Here is a 20,536-nt window from a genome sequence, read left to right as displayed (position 1 = left end):
ACTGGAAGAGGTGGGTACCTCCTCATTTGAAAGTCACATCATTTATTTAAGCACTTGATTCCAATACCCAGGTAGGCAAGTTTGGAGCTTTATCCTTAGATCCTTACCTTCATTCTGCCCCCAATTCTAAACATGTCAAAAAACCATACTTGTAAACATAGTTCTATACCTTGATGGAAATTCTGTTGCCTTCCATTAGAAATCCTTCCACGAGGCAGAGCAGTGAGATTCCTCCGGTCAAGGACTCTGGTTTGTTACTCGCTTGTTAACGCAGTACCCAGCACAAACAGGGTCTAGGGCCTGGAAGTGGTACTGCAAAAGATGATAATAGTAGCTTAAGTAAAACCAATCAAAGATAAAACCCAATAAACCATCCTCTGCTCCCCTTAAGAAAATTTGTTTATTCACCCCCTCACAAAGGAGGTTGCCCTATTTATCTGCCCGGAGAGCTCAGACATTCCTTGCATGTGCAGCACAGATGGTCACCACACCACAAAAGGCAGAAAGGCTCACGGTGGATGTGTCTGGTTTCTGGATATACAGAAACCTGGTCAGAGCTGCTGCTCCAGCAGGGCTGCTATGCATCCAAAATCCCAAGCAAATACAGAAAGCCATCAGTATCCTTTGGACAACATCTCTTAGTGGGAAAGGAGACTGTCCAGGGAAAAGGAGCTGCACTGTGACCTTGGTTGTGAGTCTTAATTCATTAGTGTACATAGACTGTTTTGAGATCCCGAGGTGAGAAGTGCTAAGGAAGCAGAAGTATTATTTATTAAAGCTCAAGGCTCTGTTGTTTCTTTATCCTCAGATATTCTTCATGTCTGTTTTTGCATTCATGGCCATTGCTACTTCAAATCATTTCAGCTGTCTTGATCTTTTCTTTACCAAATGGAATAGCCCCAGGCAGAGGATATGCAGTATCTAGTAGCTCAGATCCTGGGTTTGCTCATTGCAGTTATTTATCTTATTCTTTTCTAATTAATTTACTGTTCTGATCCCAGCCTTGCTCTTCCTTTGATCCAGATATCAAATATGGCTGCTCTCCATGGACAGAAATCTCTCTGACAGTAAATGCCATTAATATTTTTACTACCTCATTAAATACACTTCTATGGCGTGTGGAAGGGGTCTGCAAGGTCTGTTTTAGCAAACTGGGTAAAAAAACCATTGCTAATTCTTCTGAAAACTGAAAGGCAGAGCAGTTTGGCAGTAACCATTTTAGTTCCCAAGGTGGGCAATGCAAACTGTAATCAAAGAATAAACTTGGGGAGCTGAATCAACTGAAACAAAGCAGAGCAGAAAGTTAATTTTGTAACACTCTATGTTCTGTGACACAAACTGTACATAAGTTTTTGTCCTCCTTTAAGAAATTACTGAGTGCAAAACTATGTTCTATGTAATACATGAAAAAAATCGCTAAACTTGTTCTGGTTTTGGAGGAGTCATTCTAGCTTTCAGAACTTAAAATACATCCCTTTTTTTTCCTTCAAAAATACAGGGTATAAATCTCTGCTTTTTCCTCAGCTTAGTAAAAACATAAATAAACCAGGAAATTAAAGACAAAAAAAAAAAAAAGAGAGAAAGCTACCTTTTCCACATCCTGTTGTGCCTAAATAGAACATGTTGTACCAGCATGTATGATTTCTCAATAAAATGTATCGCAGACACTTCAAAAGCTGACCATAATCAGGAGAGTTAAGTGAGGAATGTCAGCTTGGATGAGGGATTGTGCTGCTTTTGTTATACATTAGTTAAGCACGAAGGTTTGTGGGTTTTTACTTTATCTTGGATTTTACTGTAGTGTAATTGAACTCTGTTACCTTTGTCAGTTTCCTAAGTGTTCCACTAAGTGCTTGTGTGGATTTGGGTTTAAGGATATTGTAGACAGACCCAGAGGCAATTGAAGTCAGTGGCAGAGGCCTCTACAGAGTTTGGCTAGTCCTCCACTGCGGAAACTAGGTTTTCCTCTTGCTTCTTAATCCCCCTGGGATCAGCTCTCAGACATGTGCAGAAATAAGGATTCACAAACATGAATTTGCTATGGATCCACAGGCAAACTCACATCAGCAAAACCAGGTTTCACAGAAAAGTGTATTTGTTTGTAGTGGGATCATTCACATTACATTAATTTTATGCATTAAATTCACAGCCTTTACAGGATTAGATCCTTAACAGTAATTCCAGGTTTGGAGTGTCCTGTCAGCTGTGTCTGGCCCCTCCCCATCTTGGACCTCTGTCATTTTCACCAAAGCACAATTGATTTCCTTCAGTTACCTCATCCCACCTGAGTCTTCATATAGATACTACAGCAATAAAACCGTAATCTTTGCAGTGGGATGCTTGAACTCCTCAGACAGTGGTATCTCCATGTAACCACACATGATAAACAAATAGTCAACAAATGCACTTCAGTAGATTTTACTACCTCTGAAACAGCCTACATTTCTATAAAAAACATGAGTTTAGGCTTCATGTGTCAGGTTCTGCATCAACGCCCCTTTTATAGCCACAGCTCTGACAGGAAAAACCACCCCAAACCCCCATTCAAAAACCAGACTCCTCACCCACTGCAGACACATGGGTGGGTATTTCACATCACGGTATCACAATTTCCTTCATGTCTTCACAAGAGAGCACTGCCTGAGTCCGGGGGAAAGGACCTGCAAGCAGGGGCCATTTTAACCCTCCCTCTGGGGTGATGTGGAGAGCAGCACTTTACTGAGGGGAAGAGACCTGCTGAGGGGAGACCCACCATGGCGGGAACCCAACTGAGGGGGAGAGACTTTCTCCACCATGGCGGGAACACATTTAGGGGGAATCCACTTTGAGGGAGATGCTCTTTGAGGTGAGAGACCTGCTGAGGGGAGACCCATCATGGTGGGAACATCCTGACGGGGAGAAACTTTCTGATGGGAGAGACACACTGAGGGGAGACCCACCACAGCAGGAACCCTCTGAGGGAAAACCCACTGTGGGGGAGACACATTGCGGGGAGACTCACTTGCTGAGGAAGAGACCTGCTAAGGGGAGAGACACTCAAAGGGGAGACCCACAATGGCAGGAACCCCCTGAGCCAGAATCCACTGTGAGGGAGACACACTCGGTGGGGAGAGATCCACCATGGGATCGACTTTCTGAGGGAAGAGACCTGCTAAGGGAATAGACCCACTGAGGGGGTACCCACCATGGCGGGAACCCACTGAGGGTTCATCCACTGGAGGGGAGAGACTTTCTCAGCTGACAGACCTGCTGAGTTCTCTTCCACCATGTGGTAGACTTGCTGAGGAGAGACCTACTTAGAGGAGAGAACTTCTGAGAGAAGACTTGCTGGGGGAAGAGACCCGCTAAGAGGAGAGACACACTGCAGAGAGACCTGCTGAAGTAAGAGACCAGGTAAAAGGACAAACCCACTGAGGGGAGAGACCCTCTGAGAGGATACCCGCTCGGAAAGAGACCCCACGGTGGGGATACCCCATGTGGGAGACCCGCTGAGGTGGACATGACCACCGATGCCTCAGCTCTGCAGGCTGATGTCACCCGGAGGAGCTGCTGCAGCAGAGCTGGCTGGTGGCTTGGGGGCAATTTTGGGCGCTTGTGGTTGCTTGTTTGTGGGGTCTCTGTCCCCTGGCGGGGCACGGCGGAGGGCGCGGGCGACACCCCGCTCCAGGAACACGACAGCCCAGTCCCAGTCCCAGTCCCAGTCCCGGGCCCACCTGGGCCCCCTCAGCACCCGCGACGGGGCCCAGCGCCCCGGGGCGGCGCGGCGCGAGCAGCAGCGCCGCCTGCCGGGCAGGGCGGGGACCCTCCCTGCCCTCGGTCCCTCCCGGGCCCGTCTGTGCCCGCTTCCCCCCGGTTCCCCCGCTCCGCTCCGCTCCGCCCCGCCCGGCTCCGTCTGTCTGCAGCGCGGCCGCAGCTGCCGGCACAGATACGGTGTCGGCGGGCCGGGGAAAGCGCGGAAACACCTGTTTCCAACATGGGGAAGGTGGGGAGGGAGCCCGCGGCGGGGCCGGGCAGCGCCGCTCGCTCTCCCTCCCCTCCCGCCGGCTGTAACCCGGCCGTTCAGCCCGCGGGATCGCCTTTCAGAAAGATCGCATTCCGTTTTTACACGTTCGGCTGAAAAACGCGTCTCGACCCTCTCCTCATGTGTTGTTTTTTTCCAACGTGTCCGTTCCAGGGGGTGGTGGGTGGGGGGCACGCTCGTGGCTGAGGCGGTGGCGGCACCGATGGACCTGAGGGTTCCGACAGCCCCGGGGCCACCGAGCCACCCGGGGGCTCCGATCGAGCCGGCCCGTGCGGGGTCTGGGGTCGCGGCTGCGGGGCCGGGCAGGGCCGGGAGCGGGCCCGGGGCTGCCGGCGGTGCGGGAGCGGGTGCGTGCGGGGGCTCCATGATTTCATCGTCAGCTGGCGGGGACCTGCCAAGAGCTGTTATGCCTCACTGCGATGTGTAGCTTTTTCCTGCCATTTTTTTTCATAATAAAAGAGGGAGTGAAGCGGGCCCTTTTTTTTTTTTTTTTTTTTAAGGAAAAAAAAGAAGCCAAATGGATCAGAGAAGGGGGTGGGGGGGGGGGGGGTGGAAAGCAATAGCCAAAGGGGATGCCAGTGAGGTGTGGCTTGCATTTAAATATCCAATATGTCAATGTAAGGGGAGTGTGTACGTATATAAAGTGCAGTTCGCATCCGACGGCGGGACACTGGATCCAGCGATGGGAGGCGCGGGCGGCGCGGGGCCGGGCCGGGGCCGGCAGCGCGGGGCCGGGCGGCCGCAGCCCGCGCTCTGAGCGGCCGCTCTGCCCGCGCCCCCGGGGCCGCTCCGCTCCGCGCCCATGGCAGAGGTGGGCGGCTTCCTGGGCGCGCTGGACCCCGACCTGCACGGCTTTCCCCCCGCGCTGGGCGCCGGGCTGCCCCTCGCCGACTCCCCCGGCTTCCTCAACGAGCGCCTGGGGCAGATCGAGGGGCGGCTGCAGCGGGGCTCCCCCACCGACTTCGCTCACCTCAAGGGCATCCTGCGGCGGCGGCAGCTCTACTGCCGCACCGGCTTCCACCTGGAGATCTTCCCCAACGGCACGGTGCAGGGCACCCGGCAGGACCACAGCCGCTTCGGTAAGGGGCCGGGGGGGTGCCCGGCCGGGCCGGGAGCAGGTGCCCCGCGCGTACAACTAATTACCCCGCTAATATAAATCATCCCGGGACGGATATAATTGGCCTCCTAAATAAATGCGCTCACTCCCCAGCAATGCGGGAGTTTTTATTTCCAATTTCCTACTCTCCCGGCGCTCAGCGTTTCTGCAGGTGCACTAAAACGTGCCTTCGCAAGGGAGAAAAAAAGAAAAAATAAAAATTAAATAAAGAAAAAAAAAAAAGAGGACGGTGACCAGCTCTAGCTGTGCCTCTGAAGTTAGTGGTGAGGGAGGCAAAACAGAGACGTTCCTGGTTGGAATTTCTTGGAAATTCCTATGTTGGAAAAAGAAATTCCTCGCTTTTTTTTTAGTTGTTTCTCTTTTTTTCTTTTACTCCTCCTTCTTTTTGGCCTCTGCAGATATTTGTGAGCTGCTTTCTTTTACATGCATGACTTTGATTAGAAGAGCTTCTCCCCAAAGCGGGCAGGGATCAGTTGGCTGGAGGGGTGTCAGGAGCTGGGTTTGGGAAGGTTGTTGGAAAGGAAAGGGGGAAACTGAAGAGGGAAAAACACTTAGGGGACCTCAGAAAGAAGATGGAACAATAGGCAGAGCACCGTGGACTTGACCTTGCCGCCCAGGATACAGCTGGAAGACTGCAGTGCCTGTATCAGTGGCACACAAGAGCAGGGACCTCTAATGAGACTATATGTAATCTTCAAAAAATGCATCCCAAGCCGCAGGCGAAAGAGTCCAGTCAGTTTGAGCACAGCTAAGAGAAATTCCCGCTACTCCCGCATCTAGTGCAGGTGTCTGTATAAGCTATCAACAAGTCCCATGCCAGTGATCTCAGCTATGTTGTCAACAGGTTGCAAGACGTGCTCGCAAGACTTTTTATAGTTTTCAAGTGATTTAACTCCTCAGTGAAAGGAATTCTTTTTTTGCCTTTACTTGTTTGCAACCAGTCAGTTCTGATACTCTAGGAAGTGCTTCTGCTGCTATTGTTGGAGGTGTAAGGCAGGTTTTTGGAACAATTGGGGAAGCTTATCTCCGCACCGCGCTTTCCATAAACACCAGGTGTGTGCATGGCATGTCCCTGCCTAAATCAACAAGAAAGTCATAACCTGCGGGTCAGAGTCAGGTACTAATATGCTCGTGGGGCAAGCATTCTTTAATTACCTCCTGAAAACACCCATCTTTTAACGTTTCACACTGCAATACGCAATGGGTTTCCACATTCAAAGAGTTGAAAGCAAACCCATTGCATCTGGTTGGTTTTAGTTCAAGCTGCCACGTAGTGTTTCTAGTCTATCAGTTCTTTTTCTTTACCTTTGTACAACTAAACAGCCAGTTTCAAAGGGCAACATTTGTCTCAGGTCCATTTTTTATAAAGATTGAGTAAAACAAGTGTATTTTCAAACTTGGAAAAAACATGTTAAACATGCTAAAACTTTTCATGAATTTTGCACACTGCAGCCTAAGTCACAGAGTGCTTCCAATAAATCGAAACATTGGCATTCCCTAAGTGTTTTAGCAGTCCACATCCAGCTCCGTAAACTAGACCAGACTTCAGATATTATAGTTTTCTGCTTCAGGGTTTTCCCAGAGGCAGTGTAAAATAAATAGTTATTTGTTGTAATTGCAAGACAAAGCCCCAAAGGATTAGACTGGAATCCTTGCATTCAGATCAAGTTGGACTAAGCCTTGCTTCAGCAGAGACTCAAAGCAATAACGTATTGGCACACAGTATTCACCATCTGCGTTCAGTAGCCATGAATATTTAAATTCCAGTGTCCCTGGTATGGTTCATATTAGGATGTCATGTATCAATGCATTCCTAAATTTTGCATGCAACAGTCAGAAAGGAGTGACTTATAACAGGAATAGGCAGCCTGAGTGATGCTGGGGACTCCAAAACTGTGGTGAGGGGTGCAGAGGTACACAAGGGGTTCAGGGAAGCAGTTTAAAGCTGCCTTAAATCTTGGGGCATCTGGAGAAATACTTAGAAATCCAGGATCAAGGCCATGTGGCTGGAAGGTGCTCCCTGGTATCAGGAGCAGATAATTAAGATGCTCCATGGATGGCTGCAATGCCACAGCCGAGGCACGTGTCCAGCTGCAGGTGGGATGTAGGGTAAAACCAGACTTGGCATCCCCATCTCTTGATTTGGAAGGGATTCAGGAATAGACAGGCAGTATCTGCACCCTCCCATGTGCAGCCATCCCAAAAGCTACCAGATGTGCAAGACATCCACATCTTCCAGAGAGGAAAATAGCCAAAGCCCTGCTGATGCAGAACAGAGTCCCAAGGTCCCAGAAGTGAGGATTAAAGGGAGAGATTCTTTTGTACCACAGCATTTGGGAGTATGACTGTAGGACACAGGGGAGGCACTGGCATCATCCGTCCACACTGCCTGAGCAATCACAGGAACTACTGCTTCTCATCTGTCAAGGATTGGAGCTTTCCTAAATCACACCTGTCTTCTGGAATGTGATATTTTATACTTGTAAAAACACAGATTCTTGCAAGAACAATGGAGCGCAGCTTATTTTTCCTAGAGGAGGTTTAACGCATAATGTGGCAAAGCCCTCTAGGTTTGTTGGAAGAAAGCTCATTCTCACACTACAGAAGTGCCCAAATTCACTCTCTGAACTGGCAGCTCTGGCAAAGTCACTCCCAAAAGAATAAAGTGTTTTCCAAAATATATCTCTCTCACTGCATCTGCTCAGAACCTTCCTCTACAAAGAAATAAAGGATGATGAAAATCTGGAGGGGGTCTGGACTGACATTAGCACCCCTATGACAATCCTTCTCAGAATGAAACTGAGAGAAATTTGCCAGGAAAATCCCTGCCAGGAGGAACTGCTCCTTTTCTGCCTCACGTCTCTTTTACAGCAGCATTAAACAAGTGAACCCAATGGTGCTACTCACTGCAGTGGAGGACAGAAAGAGGTCTTGAGGTTGCACTGCAGACAAATAAAGGCAGAAAATGAAGCTCTTCTCAGGTACAAACCTGCTCATGGATCTGTTACACAGACTCCTAGAGAAGCTGCTGAGACCTCCAGAGAAAGTTTTGCTGTAATTTTGACATTCAGACCATCGTGCACCTGTTGCTGAACAGTTGTTGAGGTTTTTAGCTGAAGCTTTAGATTTGTAGCCATTAATACAACATCTGATGTTTCTGTACCCCAGCTCCTGAATACAGTCATGTAAGAAGAGACAGGTGCAGGGAGCTGAATTGTTCTTTGAGGGATGGTTTAGAGTAAGGCGAGAGTGTGTGGGTCCAGCCATGGCAAAGCTCAGGAGATTATTCAGTTCTTTGGTGGTAAATTAATCCAGTCAGAGTCTTAATCAAATCTCCCCAAGTCTTATCTGGAAAGGCTCAAGGAACAAAGAGAATGAATAATCAAAGTGAGGAGAAAAAAAAAAGAGGCAAGTCCTGGGAGAAAGAAAAGAAGAAAGCAAAAGAAAAAACAAAAGCATGTTCTACCACAAAAACACACCGCTACAATTGGAAAGAGAATTCTTGAGCTGGCCCCAGTGGCCACTCCCTGTGCTGCTGGAGATCAGATGTACGAAGCTGCAATTTTGTCTAGAATTGGAGTGAGCTAAGGACAGGATGGATATCCGCCCACATATTTTCAGCCTTCACTCTGTCTCCTGACTTTTGTGGGCTCAAGTTACATTCTTAATGCTCTTTCAACATAGTCATCTTCCATGCATGTCTCCAAGTGCCACTCAGAGATCAAAAAAGGGGAATACTACAAGAGATGTTGTCAGAAGAGATTGTCATGGGCACACCTTGGAAGAAACTTCATTTGCAAAACCCATATCTACCCAACCTGCGCCAGGTGAGGGATGTCTCACCTTCCCAATCAGAGAGGGAAGATGCTGATGCTGCTCCTGGCTTGGTTCTTACCAGGTCTTTGGAGACCTGGATTCACATGGCTCATACAGAGCATGCTTGTGGGCATACTCAAGAAAAGATCTGGGTTCCCCTGCCTTAGACATCCCTCAGTTTCTCATCAGAACCAGCAACATTTTCCTACTTCCCAGAAGTGACAGGAGACAAAAAAAGTGCTGATGCTGAGGACTGTGTCTATACCTATAGGAAGGTCCATCTACCATTCCCCAGGTACCTGATAAGTTTCACTTGAATGTTCCCTTGTCTCTAGCCTGGGGAAGACTCCCCCATTCCTGGGTGTATCTCTGTACTCCTGTTTTACTTTTTACACTCCCTGTAGTTGTCCATCTTCCTTCACTCCCTCCTTTTCAAAGAGTGACTGTGGTAATTTCTGGTCTCCGGATGGGAAAAAGCACTCAGCAGTTCAGTAACTCCCTCGTGTCAGAACTGGTGGGTAGTGAAGGGAGGAAACCACCCCTCATCCTGCACCTCTCTCCTCCCTGTTTGGGATTCTTTTCAGCTAAGAAACCACAACAACTACTGAGGAGAGCAGAGCCAGGGTCTGCGCCTGTCTGGCTTGGAAGGGCTGCCTTCCCTGCCTGTGCTGCCTGTTCCTGGTGTTTCTGCAGGCAGGATGTGTCCCCAGGCCAGGATGTGTAGCTGGGCATATTTCAGCCTGTAGAATGTCTGCTCTGGTCCATAAAGTGCATTTTGTGATGTTTGCTTCCCTGTTTGTCTCCAGGACTTGCCACTCCCAAATGCATATTTCATCTCCCCTAGCACCCGCTGGTTTCAGGGAGGGCTGGATTAGATGCACAAGCCCCAGAGTAGGCAGGGGAAAAGGAGGACAGAAGGTCTGATGGAAGGTAGGAATTCCTGCAGCCAGCTTAGCTGCCAGCACCTGATGATGAGTCTGCGCTGCACGAAGGGGGACAGGGGTGTCCCATCACCATCTGGTCTGTCCCATCTTTAGGCAGTGAAGCGGTGTCGTCTGAGAGTTGTCACATCCATGCTCCAGGCTGAGGGCTGACCCGGAGCTGTGGCTGCCACTGAAGTCAGCTGGCTCAGGTGGCCGCTTGTCACGCGGTGGTTTTAAACCAGGGCAATACTTTAAAGAGGAGCTCTGGGAGGTAACCTGATCAGAGCATCAACTGCCCAGGGCTGGATGTTTTGGGAGCTATATTAGGAGAGCTGGAGCCACGCTAAAGGTTAGAGCAACTTTCTTCTCCAGTCAATGGAGACATGCAGTCATCAGATGAGATGAGGAAAACCCTCTTCCTTCTGCCTCCCAGCTAAGTAATCCTGCACTGGACACTGGCAAAACTGCCCATGACCTCTAGATAGGTAGTGTGTGGAATCCATAATAACACAGTTCCACCACTGCCTTCAGGAAGTCTTCCTGGGAAGTTTGAAGGTCCTCACCACTTCAGGTGTTGGGTAGGGGCTGTTTGTTTTTAAGTGCTTCACCAAAGGTTCTGTTACAAGTCTTTCCCCCATTGAAACAGCTGCTGGCCATGGGGGTGCAGCAGCCAGACCCTGCTCTTTCTTTCCAGAGGAAATAAGGCTGCCCCTCATTTTTAAAGTGTCTGACACCATCATAGCAGGCTGCAGCCTGTGGGTAAAACAGTTGCTCTTGCAGGGCTGGGGCTGGCTGGGATAGATGCTGCTGGACTGGGAAGAGGCAGGCAGGAGGCTGGCACAGGCAGCAGGGCATAGGGGGCAGGAGAGGGTTCTGGCAGTACTGGTGGCAGGGGATGACAGAGAAAGGACTGGCAGTGCCATGGCTCCAAATGCTGCAGAGGAAATGCATTTCTATCTGTGTGCTTTGAAGCTGGATTTTATCCCTATGGCTTGTATATACATTTCAGGTTGGCCAAGTATCCCACTGGAGTGCCGGGATGAGGATGGTCCTCACAGACATCTCTTCTAGTGCTTTTCACTTCTTTTTACTGAACCCATGACTTTAAAACCTGTGGGACAATAATCTTATTGCAGAAGACAAAATGGCACTCCTTTTGGTGAAGAATAAAACCCAGCATGGTAACAGCCTTCTGACATTTCTAGTGGCCAGGCACAAGTTTCTACATCTGTCTTCTTGGTGATAATTACAAAAAAAATCCAAACCCAAACCAACAAAACCTTGCAAAGCTTTTCTCATTAGCAAAGGTAATCCCTCTTGGGCAACTCAAATTCACAATGCTGGGGAGAAGCCCAGACTGGAAACCAGAAGATTGCACACAGATGGGACTATAGAGTTAAGAACTGTATTGTTACTGGGAATGGCTGGTTTGTTTTTGTTGCTGGAGCCTGCTGGTGTTTTTTTCCTCTGGATGATTTGCAGTTCTTTTCTTTTTTAGGGATTTTGGAGTTTATTAGCCTGGCAGTGGGGCTGGTGAGCATCCGTGGGGTGGACTCCGGACTCTACCTCGGCATGAATGAGAGAGGCGAGCTCTATGGGTCGGTAAGTTCAGGCTGGGCTGATTCCAGCACTGCAGCCTGTGGCCTCAGCCATGTCACAAGCTGCTCTGTCACAGGTCCCCCACCTTCTTGGGGTGACACTGATCTCCATCCTACCCTTGATGCCACTGCTGTTATAGCATAAATGATATATAGGAATTGGGTTTGAGGGAGGATTCACTCCTGCTGTGAGAGCCCACAGTGGTGCCCAGCCCCCAGACATCACACTGAGGTTTTGCCTTTCAGACATGGTGTGGCAGTGGCTAGGTAAAGGCAGGGGGACATTTAGCATAAAGCCAGGAACTGCTGATGTGTTTTCACAGCCTGAGTAACACAGCAGTTGTATTCTCCGTGTGGTCAGGTCTGCACCTGTCTGCAGGTCTTATTCTTTGTATTATGGCTCTTTAACCAACAAAAGCTGAAATTGTGGCCTGAGTGTTATTGTGAAATTCTCTGTGACTCCTTTTAGGAGTTCAGGGCTGCTGTTCATGATTTCCTAGAAGTGCCCTTTTCATGCTAAAATTTTCCTCTGTTTCGACAAAAAACCCCAAGTGTAAACTCATTAAGTGTTATGACTTGCAGTCAAAATGCCAGGTCTTAACAGCTGGGCAGAGGTGCTTCCTACAGGTTAATTTAACTCAATTCCTAATTATTTAGCTCAATTAAGGGTGGATCATAAAATAAAATGAAATGAAATAAAGCAGTTTTAAACCAAAGCAGAAGGCACTACTTCCTCTCGCCATCAGATAAGTCTCAGAGTACAAGTTAAAACTCATGTACTCTGCATACACAGAAGCTGTGCGAAAACCTTTGATTAGCAAACAGTAAACCATGAATTTGGCTCATTTTTCCTTGTCCCATTTCCACCTGAGACTGCCACTGACCCTTCCACCATTTAAGATGCAGTTGCTGATGTTTATCTGAGGTAGTTGCCCGGAGAAGCTGTGGCTGCCCCATCCCTGGAAGTGTCCAAGGCCAGGTTGGATGGGACTTGGAGCAACCTGGGCTAGTGGAAGGTGTCCCTGTCCATGGCAGGGGGTAGAACTGGATGACCTTTGGGGTCCCTTCCAACCCAAACCTCTCTGTGATTCTCTGATCATCAAATACTGCACGCACCAGTAACTGTTCTTTTCCCACCTCATTTCTGTAACAGCTTCTACCCTGCACAGCAGTTAAATGCAGAGACAGTGGTTAAATTGCAAATGTACAAAAAAGAAAAAAGAAAAATCACCAGGATTCCATAAAACACAAAATCTCCTGAAGCACACTTCAGAAAGCAGGGCTGGAGCAGCATGTCTCCTGTCAAACCCTAAGGCTGCTCAGCAGCTCCTGCAATTGTAGTTTTCACTCGTGCCTGCTGGAGAATGTGAGCCTGTGTATTGCCCCCTTTGCCTTCAAACCCTGCAGCTCTGATTGTGAATCAAGTTTCATGATGGGTTAATTAAATTCTAGAGCCCGTGTTCATGTTACAACACAGAAACAAAAATAGGGTAGCATTTTACAACACTGAATCTGGAACCAGGATTGACCTGAAGTTAGTCGTGGGAGCTGTCCCTGCCCATGGCAGGGGGTTAGAATGAGGTGATCTTTAAGGTTGTTTCCAACCAAACCATTCTGGGATCTTGTGCACCAGGCAGGACGCTGCAGGGACACAGTCAAAAGGCTGCTCCAAACTGTGCTGGCGTCACGAGCCAGGTCCCCAAATTACCCTGGAGTTTTAAAATCTGGGACACGTGGGTTGTACAATGATGGCTTTTCTAACTCAAAAGCCACTACAGTATTCTTAATTAAAGGTCCATAAAACAGTGCCTGACAACAGCATTAACATTACAATGGTATTTTGGGAGATCACAGTACAGCAGTATTTTTAAATTTTCAGCAAGTTTATTATTTCCCTCTGTGCCAACTTTGCCTGATGCCTGTGTTGATGCAGCCAGAGCCAGCCATCCCCACAGCGACACGTGGAGTCCCCTCGGGACACAGAGCTTTTCCGCCTGTCCCTGTTGACCTCCTGCCAACATTTCTGTAAAGCTTCCCAACGATTTCAGAAATGCCACTAATACTTTGGGCAGCACCTTGCCTGCTGCCTGGATTGGTGTCAAGTTCAGTGGGGACATCCCGGGGCTTGGAAAGGAATAAATCACTCCTTGCAGAGTCACCCCAGACTCTCCAAACATTTTCCACAAACACTGTACTCCAAACTGCCTACTGCAGCACAGGGGAATGGGGGCAAAGCAACAGCCAGAGTTCAGCCAGTCATCAGGTTCCAACATATTCCAAGTAGATGGCATCTGAGAGGAGGGAAAAAACCCAGCCTGTATTTATTGACAGATCTGGGAAGAGAAGTCCATGGTTCCCTGGGTCTCAGATGGCCAGGGCTGTGGCCTAGGACTTTTCGAGGGCTCACAACTCACCTCAGGCTTTATTTAATTAGCAGCAAAACATTGAAAACAGGTTCTGAGCACAGGTGAGCTCCTGGATTGTGTTACAAAACACATCTACTGTGGGCAGTAACATTTACTGAGCACTCCGTGTGCCGAGGAGGGGACACATTCCCTGCCCGGATAGTTTACAGTGGAGGGACACTGGGTGTAATATTAGAGCCCTCTACATTTGCAGACTGCCCTTCAGCTGAAAGGGCTCCCAGTCACCCTGGCAGTACCCTGATGGGATGGGATGGCTGGACCCTCTGCAACAGCACAGCAGTGCTGGCAAAGCCATCTGTGTCCTCATGGGGCAGGGGGACAGCCCTGCTGCCCACTGCAGCTGGGTACATCCCTGTAGCTGGCACGTGGAGATGGGAGAGAGAGGGAAGGAGCACTGGACATGAACTAGAAGTCCATCAGCAAACAGCCACTGCCAACAGCCCCCAGCTGTAAGGGCTGGATGGACAGGCTGGCTGTGGCCATGGTGACACCAGTGCCATCTGTCCCCCTATGCCAGCATGGGATGCACCAGCCACACACCCTCATCACATCACCTGTCACCACCCTAAATCTTCCCTGGGGTCTGACATCCCACATCCCTCTGGGTCTTGTTACAGCCTCCCATCACAGCTCACTGGCACTCCAGCAGGTGGAACCCTGAGGAATGCTTTCATTCCCATCTCAGCGCATTCAGCTGTGTGCCCTGAACTTCCAAAGCAGTTCTTGCTCCTGTTTTCCTGTTTAGACCCCTCAGATGTGCTGCCTGCTGCTTCTCCCATCCAAAAGAGGCGATTTGGGCTGCGTGATACCTTGGAGGGCACTGCTGCAGGGGGACATGTCCCTGCCTGGCAGCACGGCCACCCAGTGAGTTCAGACTCACACCTGGACATGTTTGGAGCTTTGCCATGTGCCTGTCTAATTTATTCATGGGGCATCTTTGCAAAATCCACACCCACCTTCTCCTGCTTTTGTCTCCTTCTTCCTCCAACTCCAGAGCTCCTTGGGTCTTGACTTGTGCCCATTTCCAGCTCTCATCCAGGGGAAGCATCCCCAGCAGCACAGTCCCCGTCCTCAGGGGAGCCAGGAGAAGGCAGCTGCAAAAATGCTAGAAAAATAAAGTCAGGAAGGGTGACAGTGTTTCCTATTTTACCTTTCTGACACGAGTGTCTCTTTGTTTCCCTGCTGCGCTGCCCACGGCAGAAGAAGCTCACCCGGGAGTGCGTTTTCCGCGAGCAGTTTGAGGAGAACTGGTACAACACGTACGCCTCGACCCTGTACAAGCACCCCGACTCGGAGCGCCAGTACTACGTGGCCCTCAACAAGGACGGCTCCCCCCGCGAGGGGTACAGGACTAAGAGACACCAGAAATTCACCCACTTCTTACCCCGGCCTGTGGACCCTGCCAAAATCCCTGCCATGTACAGAGACCTCTTCCACTACAGGTGATGGTTCCTGCAGTGTCAGTGTACATACTTGGGCTCCCAAGCTTTTTCCCAGAGCACTCTATTAATAGTCATTCCATCATTCCTGTAAGCGTAGATGACCTAGGGAAGCACTTACATTGAATTCAGACACTGCTGTTCCTCCTTGTTTCCAGTGTATATCAAACCTGGGTTATTTATGGGGCAGGGCGGGGGTAGGGGAAGGGAGGGAACCCTACATTTAATCTTCCATTTTCATTCACTTTCGTTACCTGGTTGCTACAAGAGAGGCTGAATATTCAATGTTATAGTTGCTTAAAGGAACAAGTAGGTGAGCAAACCTGATCATTGGGGAAAAGAAAGTCCCAAAACAACAAAAAAATGAAGAGAAGAAAAGATAACAAAGACCACAGAACTGCTGCAGATGCTGCTGCTGAGCTGGGTTAGCTCCCTGCTAAGGAAAAGCCTTTGAGTGGTGCCCTGCTTAAGCAGCCCAGGAGTTTGCTACATGGATGATGCTCCATGGACCAGTCCTGATGTGCGGGGTTCTTCCTGCTGTTGGGGTGGGAATGGGGCGAGGAACATTATTCAGATGTAAGCATGGATACTGTGCATAAGGACAAAACTATTTATAAAATGTATATGATATTTATTTTATATATTTATTTATTTCAAAATAATTTTATTTTTAATGAGAGATGCTATGACCGGATTTTCATCAGGAAGAATAAGGTCCTACTGAACCAGGAAAAAAAATGAGTTTTAAGAGCTTATCGGCAATAAAATTGTCTTTATATTGTAGATTTCTTGCTAGCCCTTTTTTTTGGCACTCTTCAACAACTAACCCAGTATTTCCCCAGCAATATGAACATTAAATCCCACCTCTAAAAGGGCTTTGTACAATAAAGATCAATTACCTACGCCCCAAACTCCTGCAGAAGGATGACATCAAATTACAGGTCTGGGAAGCACCAGCTCAGCTCTTGGCAGGAGTCGTGGGCAGCTCAGTCTCCTTGGGGTGTGGTGCATCCCCGTGGATTTACTGTCCTGTTCTAAACCAAGAGGACAAACATCTGGAGCATCTGCTGTGTTTCGGATGGACCCATCATTCCTGCAATAAAACCAGCACACCTCGCATGAGGTTTACCTGCAGCACCATGAAAAATCGGTGGAGAAAAAGAAAGCAACAACAGCAATTTTAAACCCCCTCACTTTTAGGCAATTACCGTGGATGAGGATCATCCCTGCAGGCAGTGCTTGGATGTTTGTGGCTGTGTGGCATTTTCCTCTGCAGAAGCTGCCTGGTCACACAGTTCTGTCACCTTTCCTCTGCCTCCAGCTCGGCTCAGCAAACCTGGTGACATTTGGCAGCCCTGAGGCAATCCCATATTCCCATCTGGTGCCCAACAGTGCCAGGGAAACACAGCCCTCCTCCAGTCAGGCCAGGCCAGGGACGCTCATGGGGGAGGCTTGGCTGGGCCAGTACAGGCCCTCAGTGCCACATGTCTGCCCTTACTGCCTGCTTGGGATGTCACAGACGTGCAGGGAAAGCTTCCAGCAATGATGCCAGTGTATGTTTTGTTCCCTGTGATCAGCAGAGAGATTTCAGCACACGGTGGGAGCAGGAGTGTGTGGTTGCAGAGGCACTCTGCAGCAGGAGGAGAGGCTCACAGCAAACAGGGTTCTCTGGAGTGTGCAAAAACCTGAACAACTACAGCTGTGGTGGCTTTGGGTTTTCCTTATCACAACTGTTTGTTCACAGTGTTGTTTCTTAACCTCTTCCTTGCAAAACAGTCATGGTAAAACCTCAGCTCCTTCATCTTCAGCCTGTGAATTCCCAGGACACTTTCACTGACCTACAGATGATCCACACCAGCTTCTCCGTGAGCTACATCACTAGTGGAGCAGCAGCCCTAGTGCCCAGCTCTGCTCCCGACTGTCTCTCGCCCTCTCTGCCACCTCCCATGTCCCTGCCACGTCCCTTCGCTGTCCCAGCAGGTCCAGCAGCCACCAGACGACAGGCTGGGGTTGGCAATGAGGAGATTACAGGAGCTTTACCTTCAATGATCCAGACATGAAGGAATTTAATCCCGTGTGTGAAATAAAAAGAGTTTATTTAGCTTCTTCCTCTGAGTCACTGCCGAAACATCTCATCCCCTGCTGCTGTGTCGGGAGCTCGATCGCTCACGAGATGTGCCCTCAGGTGCACTTTTGACCTTCCCCTGCATGAAGGGAAATCCCTCAGCCCTGGAGCCTCGCTCTGCCCCCCGGGATGGTCCTGCTCCCTCCAGCCAGGGCTTTCCATGGTGCTTGAAGATAAATCTGGTGGTTAAGATCCTGCTCCTTTTCAAAATGAAGGCCAAAACCTGATCTCAGCAATGCCAAGTACATTTTTTACCAGCTCCAAAGGGAGATGATTTGGCCCATGGGGACAACACTGGACTTGTTCTTCTGATACCCAACTCAAAGAGCTGCTGCAGCAGAGCCTCCAGCCACAAAGGGACACACAGGTGCCAGGGATGCTGTAAAACACCTTTTCAGGATCTGGGTTCAAAAAACTTACACTGCCTAAAAGCAAAATCCACAAAGAATTTGCTGGAAACCCCTTGGTAAAGGCTGGTGTCCTGTCCTGTGTGGGGCGTTCATTAAATGGGGAATTCAGCACTGCTAAATCCCACCCAAATGGTTCTTTCACAGGAATTGACTGTGTTTGGTACAGGTTCAACAAAGCATCTGAAGATGTGAGTGACCTGGGAGCTGAACAGCAGCAGAGGGACCCACCAGAGATGCTGGGTGTGCTCTGAGTGGCACAGGAGGGGGCTGTGATGCACAGGGGGTTTGTGTGGACACACTCACCTCTCCACCCCATCCGATCTCCCTTGGTCCATCTGTTACCCCACCTGGAGATGCCAACTGCTCCTTCGGCTTGGAGATGTTACAGGGCTGGCAGATGGACCCTGCTAGGAAAGTTTGAGAGGAAAATAGGTTTGGGTTGCTTCAACCTGACAGAATCTTCCAAGTCAGCAAAAGCAAACAGTGTTAGTTTGGGGTCTCAGCTCATGTAGATTCCATGTGATTCAGAGTCACAACAGCCAACTGGAAAACCTCTCAAAGGGGAGGCAAAAGCTGGTGCAGGGGTGGCCGTGATCCCCAGAAACCCTACTGTGCCCCCAACCCCAGAGCTGTTCTACACAGAAGACTGTGGGTCTGGAAACACCACAGCAAAGGGGACAAAAGGCATCTCTTTCAACCCTTCTCCTTCCACCTGAGAGGGGTGGGCCTATTCTGTGGGAAACATTATCCCGGGACAGCTGTGCAGAGCAGGAGAGAGGAGGTTCCAGAAAAGAGGTGGGAAAGTGCTGGAGTCTCACTATGGAAGGTGCAGAAACAGAGGGGAGCTGCCTGTGAGAGGCCAACGTGGAGCCAAGCACAGCAAGAAGTGCCCTTCTCCCTGGCTTTGGCTCGTGATCCAAGGCACAGGGATGGATTCAGTGGATTGTCTGGAGACTGACGTACCAGTGGCAACATACACATGTTCTCATGGACATCCCCATGGAGACCCTGCTGCCTGTGGGGAGCTCTTCTGGGTGGAATGCACGGCTTAGGGCTCCTTTCTCCAAGGCAGGAAAGGAGAGGAGGCCCCAAAGACTCACCTCCTGTGGAGAGAGCGATGGAGAGCCCAAAACTGTAGAGGGAATCCAGAAACTCAGTGCTGGAAGGCAATGAAGGTGTCCTGGTGTTGTCCCAGCCGGCTGGACATCCAGAGAGATGTGCTGCAGCTGCCAGACTGTGCCTGAGAGGTTCCTGGAAGGGCATCCAGGGATGGACCATTCCTGAAGGAGAAAGGCTGAAATTCCTGTTGATGTGGAGACAAAGACATCTGCACCCCTTGGGATACTGCTGGTTATTGCTTTTTCCAAAGCAAGGAACTGCCTGAGAGCCCCTGAATTCTCATCATGGAAAACACCAAGGGCATCACCTTGTACCTGCGCTGGGTTTGAGCAGGAGCCCTGGGAAGCTAATTCCAAGGATTCTCAGGCTCTTCCCTCACTGTGCCACAAGGTATTTGGCACCAAGATGCCACCGAGCAGGGCAGGTCACCACATCAGACGGGGCCAGGGCACGTGTCCTCTGCCGCTGCTGCTCGTGGGCATCAGTGAGAATCCAGAGAAAGGAGCAACACCACACTGTGCAACTGAATTCCTAAAGCAGCTGTTGTGGCTCGATCTGGCTTTGAGGAACACCTCAGGTATCAGTTACCATCTCACTCGTTCTCAAGCAGTTTTTGTGCACACACAAGGCGAGGGTGGTGTTCGAGATCAGACCTTGGCTGAGGACAGACCTAAGGGGTGACGCCACCTCCCCCTGCACCCACCTTCCCTGAGCCCCTGCCCTTCTCCAGGGCAGTATCCCCACGCCAGGCCACAGGCCCTTCCCAACACTCTCCTCCAGTGACCCCCAAGCCACCTCATCCCTGGGGAAAGCAGGAACAGAGCTGTGGCTGGATGAAAAGGTCACACACAGGATGAACCACTCACCCCAGCCACACACAGCAGGGCAGGAGCTTCTCCAGACCCCTTAACAGCAGCACAGCTTTCCCAGAGACACACTGGGAATTCTGCTGGTGCTCTATCCCAGGCCACGTCCTCAAGGTGGGTTCTACAGCACAGAGGGTGCACAGGGGGTTATTTGACACCTGAGCAGGTCTGGGAAGTTCAGACACTCCGTGATTACTGGAGCTGCTGCTGCAACACCAGCATTTTTCCATACTCCTCCAGCTGGGAACATTTAGGACATTTGGCTTTCCATAAACATTGAAAATCTATCCAACTTCAAAACTATTTTTTGCTTGAACTGATGAATTTAGTTTAATTTACTGTGCACAGAGCGGTTCTGCTTTTAAGATAAAGGCAAAAGCTGCTCAGGGTGGGCACAGCTGACACAGCAACAGTGCTGGTCAGTGCTGGGGCACCTCAGCACAACATTCTGGACACGGGACTTGTTCCAGGACACTTCCCAGCCCAACACAGCCAGCCACATCCAGCCTGAGCTGCCCACTGCCCTCCATCAGTGCTCAGCCAACTTAAAAGTCGCAGGGATATTTAAAAACATGCTGCCCACAGGGGCCCTTGGAGCACAACTCCAGTATCTTCACCCCAGACACCATTGCCACCTCCCTCAGCTTCACCAAGACCAGCTGTGCCCCTGAGCAGC

The 20,536-nt window shown here is 49.7% G+C and overlaps 1 protein-coding gene across 1 annotated transcript; it reads left to right on the top strand.

The window, feature by feature from the left end:
- The first annotated feature begins 4,768 nt into the window (after positions 1–4,768).
- On the top strand, positions 4,769–16,123 carry FGF16 (fibroblast growth factor 16). The gene is made up of 3 exons (XM_039572383.1): positions 4,769–5,100; positions 11,376–11,479; positions 15,102–16,123. Exons 1-3 carry the CDS (start codon positions 4,824–4,826, stop codon positions 15,345–15,347), a joined length of 627 nt encoding a protein of 208 aa, XP_039428317.1. The 5' UTR covers positions 4,769–4,823; the 3' UTR covers positions 15,348–16,123.
- Positions 16,124–20,536: the final 4,413 nt, after the last annotated feature.

The sequence above is a fragment of the Corvus cornix genome, chromosome 4A, assembly GCF_000738735.6.
Source record: "Corvus cornix cornix isolate S_Up_H32 chromosome 4A, ASM73873v5, whole genome shotgun sequence".
Classification (NCBI taxonomy): Eukaryota; Metazoa; Chordata; class Aves; order Passeriformes; family Corvidae; genus Corvus; species Corvus cornix.
This window is presented reverse-complemented; position numbering and strand designations above follow the sequence as displayed.